We start from the raw sequence: 12,144 nt of genomic DNA, 5'->3' as shown, positions 1-12,144 counted from the left end.
GTTTAAAAGTTAACAAAATACCCCCAGCCACCCAAGACCACTACCAGCCGTGACTCACCACTGCCGGCCGTCGACATCAGTCATCGTACTGGTGCAAGACGGATGGGATCTAGTCGGTCGTGCACCGATAAGACCTTTACCGACCATGGATCATAGATTCATGGCCGAAAATGGCTAGATTTGACGTTTCTATGGCCGTTTCATGGCCATAGATATGACCGTTTTCCGCCATTTTCGGCTTTATCGACGCACGACCGACCATATACAGCCAATCGTGCACCATTCCATCGCCTGCCAGCGGTGGTTGGCGGTGGTGGCTGGCTGCCGACAATGGCTTGGGGTGGGTGGGTGTGATTTTGCTACAAATCAAAGTTTTATATGGCTAGGATGTCTTAGCAAAATTTCAAATATAGGGGGTTAAAATAAATGTAAAAAATACTAGTATATTAATATTTTAAAAGGAGGACAGTTTAATAATCTATATGATATACCCACACATTTATCCTCCTAATCAAACATACTATTCACCAATTTATTCGAATTAATCAAACACATTTTCTAAATATTTTTTAATAATTTTTAAAGTGATTTTTCTTTCCGTTAATATAATATATTTATATAATAAAATATTATATGATCCAAACACTCTCATACTGTCTAGTGTAATTACCACTAGAGAAACATAACTGATGAAAAATTTTACTCTTGACATCTATTAGTTAAAATAAAGTCGGAACTCTTTTAATTAGGACTTAATTAATTTGGAATAATATAAAAGGGCAATCGTCTCCCTTAATCTAAATTTAGTTTTATGTATGAGGAAGCCAAGCGTGTGATGAATTGCATGGTAAAAATGAAAATAAATTTTATATAGTATATATAATTTAAAATAAAACCATAACTCATAAGATTTGTTAGAAATAAAAGATCAAATAAAATTTAACATTTCCATAATTTCTTTGAAAGCCTTTAACCTGCTCAGCCAACTATTATCTTGCATATCTCATACAAAAATGTTTTAGGGTTTTTTTTTTTATCATTTTTTATTGCGATTCATTCAACGCAATGGAATTAAATGGAGTTTAGCTGGAATTAAAAAGTTTCAAAGCTCTAATGGTGTATACTTAAATAAGATTTATTTTTTCTTTAACGAAGAGGTGGATAATGAAGAACAAAGTAATTGGTAATTTGAAGAGGTTTTATCAAATATGTAAATGATAAATTTCATTTTCTTATTATTATTTTTTTTTTTTTAGCAAACATATAGAATACGTTTTCATTTCACATTTTTTAATAATTTTTAATATTATAAAAAAACTGAAAACTAAAACACAATTTATGAAGACACCCTAAATCATCCAGGTTTCTCTGTAGTATGACCGCTAAAACCACTATGATTTAATTAGCTACCAGACTAGCTACGTGGACTGAATTAAGTTATCCAAATGAATAAAGGGTCGGGCTATATTACTAGAAGATATTGTTAATTAGAATGATAACTTACCACATGTAAAACAAAATTTGTCACATGAAATGTGAAGTTTTAAATATATGCACTATGTTTATTACAAACTCAACGTCTAAGTTAATTACATAGAGGGAAATCCATAGATCCCACAACGTATAATCAGTATTATTAAACCCATTTTGTTTGAAAAAAAAACCTCTAAACCCCCTCCGATTGCTAGGGTTAATGAATTACATTACGCTACCTAACATATATAGCCTTTCCTCCCACACCTTAGCAGCCCTTCTTTCTTGAACAAGGCCTTAGCCACAACCTTTCTTGAGTTCATAACGGTAACATTACAAGGCCCTAGTCACGGCTTGTGACTCCAACACCACCTCAAATTAAAGAATATAGGAGTAGGACAAGGTGAGGTAAACTTATATAAGACAGTCTTACCATATCATCTAGCTGACGTGGTGAGATTATCTAATGACATAATGGCATGTGTTATCACATATACCCTAAAGTTTCTTTTATCCACCTATTAGCATGATTAATCAATAACTATCTTGTATTATTTATCAATAACCATCACTCTGATAGGTGGTTATGAAAATTAACTCTATGTATCCTTATGTTAACCATCTCACATGAAAATATTGTCCATTTAAGTATTTCTCCTACAACCAATGACAGGTGGAGCCCCCTAAAGACTTATTTGTGGATCCTCATTAAAAATATGTGTGTGTTAGACACACACAAAAAACAATCAATTTATTGACAATCCCTTTCCCTAATTAGTGGCTCCTCATTAAACATACGGGTATGTGTTAAACATATGTATTTGTACTAAAAAGCATCTAATTTACCAAATGTATTTGTATTAAACATGAAAAAAATTTTGATTGAGCAAGAGCATCATGTCATCTGATGTCTAATTATTTATGATCATGATTGTAAAATTTAAAGGAATTCATATATTTTAAACAGATGCACGAATGTGTATATATTATCTACAACTTTTTTCATTAAACATACATAAAACAATTTATTTACCCCCTAAATTTAACTCATTTATATTGATGACAATGGCACAAAAACTTTACAATCAAGAGTACTCTTCACTATTCCTTTATCTTGAAATTTTACTCATATATTTTCTTTTGATCATCTTTGTCTTTAATTTTTCTTTCTCCTTCTTCTGATTGTCAAACTCCATAACTTTTCAACTTTTGTTTATTTTCTAATTTGCAAAATATTAAAAAACTATTTTTCTATTATCTCAATAGCTATTCCCAATCTATAAAGGTTATGTTACTGTCACTAATTGAATAGTTTCTCAGACAAAGGCTGAATTATCTTCTTATTTCTTATTAAAATAAAGAGAAATTTCAGGTTAATTATTCCTTTTAGAGTTTGTCAAAAAATTATATCATTTATACTGGTAATTTCATTATAATTCTTAAATATAACTTAATTTCATCCTATTTTATTTTCGAATCACATTTATCGAAACCCATATTTATTTTTCTTTACAAACAGTGAAATTCTTGAATAGCCACGATAAATTTGAATCCTGTGATTTCCCGAAATGTATTCATTGAGAAGCAATAATTTTAAATATAAATTCCATGATGTATTGTTTTAAAAACTAAAATAAAATAAACTTTTGAATTGAGGTTTCCACGTACACGAAAACTGTAACCCTGACTTGCCACTTGCTCTAGATTACAAAATATCGTACCTATTTTTGTAATATATAAGACTCTCCATAAATTTATTCAAAAGCAAAATCAATGACTTTATACAGATGAAAAAAGAAAAAAGTTCCAAACACTGTCCATGCATTCATGCACTATACATAAATCATATAGCTTCTAGTTCTCTTATGTGTTAAAAGTAACCACATTTCAATCATACGATAAAGAAAAATTTGATGTAGAATTGACACATCATGTGATTTATACATCTGTGCAATAATATATTATTTAACTCATTGGAATCACGATTGATTGGTTTTAAGACGAACAAGATGAACGCATACCTAATTTAAAATTTTGAACAATTTCATTGTCAGCCCTGTGGTTTGTATGTTTTAAAGAAAAATAATTAGATATTAAAAATTTCTCTCGATTCTCTATTCTTTCTCTCTCTACATAGAGAGAAAAAAATCATTGGAGACAACTTCAAGCTTCTAAGATCTCAAAGAAAAAGACATAATAAAGAAAAGGAAAATGTGGTTTCAAGTTTCCATGGTGGAGAGGAGAGAGANTTTATCAATAACCATCACTCTGATAGGTGGTTATGAAAATTAACTCTATGTATCCTTATGTTAACCATCTCACATGAAAATATTGTCCATTTAAGTATTTCTCCTACAACCAATGAGAGGTGGAGCCCCCTAAAGACTTATTTGTGGATCCTCATTAAAAATATGCGTGTGTTAGACACACACAAAAAACAATCAATTTATTGACAATCCCTTTCCCTAATTAGTGGCTCCTCATTAAACATACGGGTATGTGTTAAACATATGTATTTGTACTAAAAAGCATCTAATTTACCAAATGTATTTGTATTAAACATGAAAAAAATTTTGATTGAGCAAGAGCATCATGTCATCTGATGTCTAATTATTTATGATCATGATTGTAAAATTTAAAGGAATTCATATATTTTAAACAGATGCACGAATGTGTATATATTATCTACAACTTTTTTCATTAAACATACATAAAACAATTTATTTACCCCCTAAATTTAACTCATTTATATTGATGACAATGGCACAAAAACTTTACAATCAAGAGTACCCTTCACTATTCCTTTATCTTGAAATTTTACTCATATATTTTCTTTTGATCATCTTTGTCTTTAATTTTTCTTTCTCCTTCTTCTGATTGTCAAACTCCATAACTTTTCAACTTTTGTTTATTTTCTAATTTGCAAAATATTAAAAAACTATTTTTCTATTATCTCAATAGCTATTCCCAATCTATAAAGGTTATGTTACTGTCACTAATTGAATAGTTTCTCAGACAAAGGCTGAATTATCTTCTTATTTCTTATTAAAATAAAGAGAAATTTCAGGTTAATTATTCCTTTTAGAGTTTGTCAAAAAATTATATCATTTATACTGGTAATTTCATTATAATTCTTAAATATAACTTAATTTCATCCTATTTTATTTTCGAATCACATTTATCGAAACCCATATTTATTTTTCTTTACAAACAGTGAAATTCTTGAATAGCCACGATAAATTTGAATCCTGTGATTTCCCGAAATGTATTCATTGAGAAGCAATAATTTTAAATATAAATTCCATGATGTATTGTTTTAAAAACTAAAATAAAATAAACTTTTGAATTGAGGCTTCCACGTACACGAAAACTGTAACCCTGACTTGCCACTTGTTCTAGATTACAAAATATCGTACCTATTTTTGTAATATATAAGACTCTCCATAAATTTATTCAAAAGCAAAATCAATGACTTTATACAGATGAAAAAAGAAAAAAGTTCCAAACACTGTCCATGCATTCATGCACTATACATAAATCATATAGCTTCTAGTTCTCTTATGTGTTAAAAGTAACCACATTTCAATCATACGATAAAGAAAAATTTGATGTAGAATTGACACATCATGTGATTTATACATCTGTGCAATAATATATTATTTAACTCATTGGAATCACGATTGATTGGTTTTAAGACGAACAAGATGAACGCATACCTAATTTAAAATTTTGAACAATTTCATTGTCAGCCCTGTGGTTTGTATGTTTTAAAGAAAAATAATTAGATATTAAAAATTTCTCTCGATTCTCTATTCTTTCTCTCTCTACATAGAGAGAAAAAATCATTGGAGACAACTTCAAGCTTCTAAGATCTCAAAGAAAAAGACATAATAAAGAAAAGGAAAATGTGGTTTCAAGTTTCCATGGTGGAGAGGAGAGAGATTGTGGGGTTCTAAGACTAGTTTTCAGGTAGACAAGGAAAATTATTAGAACCGACTATTCGGGGAAAAAAAGAAAAAAAATATTTATCATTTAAAAAAAATCCGTAATTAATTGATAACTCATACTAAATATCACTCGAACAAAGGAAAAAAAAGAAGTTGAAAATAGGTTTTGACATTAAAAAAGGTCTTTATGAAAGTCTTTTAAGTATACTATACATTTGGTACCAAAAGTGATATGTTTTTGTCACATAATTTTCTATTTGATAACAACGATAAGGATATTTTCAAGGACAAACGAAGAAAAAAAAATTACAATTGTTGGTAAGTTACCATCCCAATTAAAAGTTTAAGTTCGTAAACGAGGATTCAATATTATATTAATCTATTAGTTCTTTTACATGAAATTTTGATCTTGATTTTTTTTATCTATTTGTATTTGAGAATTTGATTAGACTTTTAACTTTGATACTATACGTTAAATTGTTAGTATAAATTCATTAGTATTAGACTATTAGTTTATAGGACCGATATAAATTGTTTAGTTTAAGGAACCGGTTAACTTGATATTGAATGGAGATTCTAAAAAATAAAATAAATGGATATAAATATTATTTGTCATTTTAATATTCTATGTTATATCTCATATTATATATGAATATGATTAACAAGTAACTTTAACGCGCTTTTGACAGAGGATAAGGAACCCACTTTACTAGTATTTTTTGCTTATATAAAAGCAAGAACAAGGGAGCCTCAAAATGCGTTGAAAAAGACATATGTTCACCTTACGTACATGGAAGCGTCGTTTATCTTTGTCTTTACAGTAGTTGCTGAGTGTGAACGCTCCTAAAATCTCCTTTGAAGCCTTAAGATTAAGATTTTGTCTGCGGAACAAAGAGTGAGTGACGATGATGATGCCAACTGGGTTCAGATTCAATCCCACCGATGAAGAGCTTATCGAAATCCTTGAAAGAAAAGTTTCTGGCCAAGAAATGCCTCTCCATGACCATTTCATTGTGGAAAGAAATGTGTATGAGCTCGATCCAAGAGATCTTCAATGTGCGTTTTGACTTCTTTTCTCCTTATTTCCTCAACATTCTCTTAAAAAATGTCACGACTCTTAGGTCATCTAGTTTCTTTGTTTTATTTTGTTGAATTAAATGATTTTTTAACAGTTGAATTAACACTCCCCGATTGTTAACTTCTTTTGATCAATAATAATCCTTTTGATCAGCCAATAATAAGTTAACTCCAACGCCAATTTTTGGCGTTGGGAATCGGCGTAGAATCAATTTCCAGTAGTGTAACTTACATGATTGTTCTTCATCAAGTAGGCTTTTCACAATCTTCGATGTTCACTTAACAAGAGCTAGACTAAAAAACTCATTTTTTTAATTTGTTTGCGATATAATTGATTTAGGCTTACATGAATCTTTTGATTTCAAAAACTTCCCTTTTTTTTGTTTTTTTCCTTCTCTCCAGCGGCTTCTTAAATTAATGAATTTTATGTTGGTGTAGGGGATCACACGATGGTGTTGCTTAACAACGAGAGATATTGCTACTATATGAGGGAGAACGATTCTCGAGAAGTATCAGGTCGAGGATGGTGGAGAGCTACTGGTCATGTTAAGAAAATTTATGCTAATAACAAATATGTAATTGGTTATAAGAGACCTCTTACATTTATCAGGTTTAGCGATAATGAAAGAAAGCGTAAAAATGCTCTCAAGACAAACTGGATTATGCACGAATATAGCCTTGACTCCAACATAACGGTTTGTTTCATGCTTATCTATATTTTCGTTTTTCAGTTCGTTTCATTGTAGCTAACTTCCCATCTTAATCTAATCTCTTTTGCAAGTAAATTTTTCTTGAATTTATAATCAACAAACCAATATGTTTTTTGTTAAATATTTTGCTTGTTCAGGATCAGTTCATTGCATCATACACATGATGTTTTTTTAACAATAATGTATCCTATTTAAGAATAGTTTTTGTTCTTACGAGTTACCATTTTCTTATTTTGATGAATTGGTCATTTTTCTTCTCCATTCTTTCCTAATTTTGTAGATTTCCCAACAATGACGAAATTTGTATTTGTCACCCATATCTTAACTTTTCTTTTGCAATTTCAGGACATGAAATTGTCAAACTTTAAGTCAATGTCCTGCTTTCAGTAAGTCAATAAAAGTTGAAAATTTTAAAAATCTAGTTTATCCTGTTAAACTAAGTAGAGAATTTTCTACTTGTTAATGTGTATCATCAGGAAACATGTTGTCTAGTGAGTGAAAATAAGAGTCTTGGTTAACATATGCCTTTTTTAATACACAATAAAATTAGCCTTATTCTTGCTAATACCTTTTCTATTTTCCATATGAAAATACGATGAGAAGATATAGTTTTAAAAATTTTAACGGTAATACCATTAAGAGTGCGTGTAACATTATTTTAATGACTAGATTAAATAATGGTTAAATTGAGCATTTTAAGTCATAATCAAATTGATAATTTGAAAGGTGGATATAATTTATAGAGACTCCATCAAATCCACTAGCTAGTGTGTGTATAGCTACATAAATTAAATAAGAAAGGCCATATGAATCAGCCATTCCATGTTCATTTAAAGCAATAATTGTTTTTCCTCGGGTTTTTTTATTAAATGATTGTTGTAATGTTATAGTAATGAAATGTAACATAAAATCCCATATTTATATGTACTTCAAGTTATAATATGTTGAAAGTTGACCATGTCTACTGTTAATTTAATATTGGCACCATTATAACAGTTGCGCTGTAGCATGCATGGCCTTTTTTAATTTCTTAATGATTAGATATTTAATTTTGGGTTAAACTTTTAAGACAATATCATTGTACCATAAAATGTTAAATAAGAAAAAGAAAAAGATTAATGTCATAGACATATTGATTTCTTTGCTTTATAGAAATATGAATAATAAGCGATCTTCTTATTTGATATCATTGACAAGGCCACCATGAGCTTGTTTTCCTCATGAATTATATTTACATGCAATATTTAATGTCAAGCTAGTATATGATAGTGGCTATATATGATTGCATATATCAATATCCACATGATAATTTAAATAAAAGTTTTATTGCTATTTATTTATAATTGTATGTTCTTTCACAAACAACATTTTTTTCCCCTTTTTCCTCATCAATAATCTCTTACATCTATATATTATGTATGTCTTTTGAGTGGTTTTTGACTAGGATCATCAATTCCTGACGCATGAATCTAAAATAATTTTCAGGAATGGAGAATTTGTAAGATCAAATATAAGGGAAAACTAAGTATACAAGAAGAGCTAAAGAGTAATGGAAAAGGTTACAAATTAAAGAGCAAGATTGATTTTGGGTGTGATGAAGAACAACAGCAGCAACCAGAACCATTAGAGCTCGACATTTTGTATGAACCTTATAATTCTGAAGTGAGTAGTTCTATGGACATGCAACTTGATTTTGTTGGTGAGCCTTATTTTAGGCAAAATATGCAAATGGAAGTGGCGATTGATGAGCAACAACACCACCCAAATAATACTTCATATGATCCAATCCTCACGCATTTTAATAGTACAAACAATTACTTCGGGGAACAACTTGAGCAACCGGCCGATGATTCCTCAGAGGAACTATTTCATAGTCTTTGGTCTTGGCAGAGTAGTAGCTAGAATGCAAAATGCTTGTTTGATTTTGTTTAGAGTACTCTATGTGTATGATAATTCTGTATGATAATGTTTCTGTTTTGATTGATTTAGCAAAAATTTTTCTTCTTAATTTTTTCCATTTCTATTTTGAGCAACATTGAATCGAATGCGTGAGTTTATGAAAGAAGAAATACTGTTCTAAGAATGAGATTTAAATATTAACTAGACATGAGGTCTGCGCATTACGCGGGTATGTTTATTTAATATTTTTGAAATAGGTTATAAACAAAATTATTCTAACAAAATAAAGTAATTAGATTAAGAGATGATAATTGTTAAATTATACAAGTTTTAGAGTAAATATAACTTCTATATATGTACAGAGTTGTGTTAAGATAAAATTAATAATTTTATCTTTATAATTATTAATATCAATTAATATTATCAAGATCAATTATTTAAACTTAAAACTTATATTGAGTTCATTTTTAGGTTTAACATTGATTGGTAAATTTTTTTCCTCACAGTATAGGATTATCTCTAACCAAGGTATGAAAACAAACTTCTATTTACACAGTTCATTCAAAGGTTTTGTTTGTTTTACAATTGAGAACATGATAACTGATTAATTTATGTGTTAATAATTGTAGAACTACAAAACAAAATATGAAGAGACTAACTTCCATCTTTATACATTTTTATCTAAAATGGTTAGATTTTTGGAATGCTTATATAATGTACTTATATAATTATTATTAATACTCACCCAATGTGTGAAGATGGAAGAATTAAATCAAAACTAACATGTCAAGATGTAGAATTTTTAGTAGATTCATTAAACAGTAAATGCAATGCGTCAATTAAAGGAACAATTTTCAATCAATTAATGAGTAACATCAAAATCAAGATAAAGTTGAATATAGAGAATAATACTTTTATTGTAAAAGAAATAAGTACATTGGTTTTTCATACTGTGAAGTGGGTTTGGATGATGTAGACTTTATTTTTCTCTTTTTCTTATAGTTGTTTAGTTCCTCTAGTGTATATGCATACTCTCTTTTGTTTATGTTATAGATAATTAATATTCATGGCAGATTCCATGATTTCTAACGTTTGGTCAATGACTTCTCTGAATTTATCTCTAGTAGTATGTAGATTATCGAGATTGGTGTCAACTTTTTTGAAAATCTCACTCAATTCCAACATTCCCTAAAAAATGTCTAAACCAATTGCAGAAACAATATACCATCAAATTTTATAAATATATGAAAACGGTAACATGAATGTGTAAATATAATTATGAGATGAACTCTTGACATATCAAAAAAAAAAAAATTTTAATGGTTTTTATATTCCCGCAAATATGTATCATCGTTTTGTTTGACATTTTGTAATTTAGGATACAAAAGATGTGGAACATTTATACCTTCTAGTTGCCTCGGTGGAGAATTATTGTTGTTGAGGTCATTGCTGATATTCGTTGTAGATTCTTTTGGTTGTGATGTTTTGTCAGTCATTTTCGATTTAAGTTGTGGAGAAAAAATGAATAATTAAAGTGTATGGTATCTGAAGAAAGTTAAATGGGTGATTGATGTCAGAGCAATATTTATAGGAGAATAGGATACGAAGAGGTGGAATATGAACAGACAACTGGTAATAAATAAACATGTCGATCGAAAAAGTGTTAATAATTATTTGGATAAAGTAATACGAAATGTTAGTAGACTATTTGTACAATATTAAAGAAAACCGTATAAATATTTTGTGTAGTGTGCAACATATTAGTTAGGTAATTAATGATGGTTTGGAAATATGTTGAGATATTATAATAAATAAACATTGTGATTTACTAATAATAAAATCTTATTGATACATTTTTAAAGAAAGAACAATAAATATTTTGTCAAATATCAAAGTCAGAGACGATATGATGATGTCATAAAATATTTATTAATTTTTTAATTGTGGTTCAACAATATGGTTATGAAACATGCATATAGTTCGGCTTCGATCTTGTTTGATCAATGACGTTACAAATTTTTTTTTAAATCTGTAATAGAAATGATTATTTCTAGTTTTTTTTTTTAATTAAGATTATAATATATTTATATTGATGTTTGTTGTGTTAACTAGAGAGGTTGAAATTGTAAAGTTGCTAAGTGTTTGGACTTCAGCAACATTAGCCAAAAGCGACGTCGTCTTATGTTTAAGATTATTTAAGAGAACAGTTCTTCGTTCTCAACTAAAAACACTGTATATAAAGAGAAAGTCTCTCTTTTACTATAACGATAATTCAAGAAAAAGTGTACTTTCTTCTCTTCAAGTTTCATCCTTTGTTTTTCTCCCAAATTAGGTCCATTCTTGTCACAAATTCTCATGAAATCAGAGCTCATTTGACTCACGTCAATGGCTAAAAATTCTTCATCTTCACAGTTGCTTAACAGCATTGAAGAAATGCTAAAAGATCTAGCTAATCGCACCACCTCTGCTTTAGCTTCAAGCTTGCAAGTTATTAACCCTAAATTGACAAGGAACAATTTCCAAGTCTAGAGTTCCCAAGTCTTGTCAATTGTCGACTCTCACGAGTTAGAGGATCATCTATTAGGTAGAGTTGCTTATCCTCCACCTATTTTGATTAATGAAGCATATCTTGAAGATGAATTAAGCAAAATTAGAGGGGAACTTAAGGATAAAATCTCACCTGTAAGTGAATGATTAAATCCAGCCTACATCCTATGGAAACGCATTGACAAATTTCTGGTGAGTTGGTTGCTTGCGTCCATTTCTGAGAGCATGTTCTGTGTTGTGTCAAAGTGTTGCTCTTCCACTAAAATTAGGTTAGCTCTAGAGAAAGAATTCATAACTGACTCCAAGGCAAGAGCACTTCACCTTAAAACCCTTCTTCAAGTCACTAAAAAAAGCAATTTGAGCATTGGAGATTATGTCAAAAAGATGAAAGAAATCACCGAGAATTTGGCTGCCAGTGGTCTAATGAGGATTTGCTCCAATATGTGTTAGATGTGTTAAATGATGAATTGTTTACAAAGTCAAAGACTAAC

At 29.5% G+C, this 12,144-nt stretch overlaps 1 protein-coding gene across 1 annotated transcript; it reads left to right on the top strand.

Moving 5' to 3' along the window:
- The first annotated feature begins 6,227 nt into the window (after positions 1 to 6,227).
- LOC116134412 (NAC domain-containing protein 41-like) lies at positions 6,228 to 9,109 on the top strand. The gene is made up of 3 exons (XM_031420089.1): positions 6,228 to 6,476; positions 6,936 to 7,192; positions 8,693 to 9,109. Exons 1-3 carry the CDS (start codon positions 6,326 to 6,328, stop codon positions 9,107 to 9,109), a joined length of 825 nt encoding a protein of 274 aa, XP_031275949.1. The 5' UTR covers positions 6,228 to 6,325.
- The last annotated feature ends 3,035 nt before the right edge of the window (positions 9,110 to 12,144 follow it).

The sequence above is a fragment of the Pistacia vera genome, unplaced genomic scaffold (assembly GCF_008641045.1).
Source record: "Pistacia vera cultivar Batoury unplaced genomic scaffold, PisVer_v2 Contig288, whole genome shotgun sequence".
Taxonomy (NCBI): domain Eukaryota; kingdom Viridiplantae; phylum Streptophyta; class Magnoliopsida; order Sapindales; family Anacardiaceae; genus Pistacia; species Pistacia vera.
This window is presented reverse-complemented; position numbering and strand designations above follow the sequence as displayed.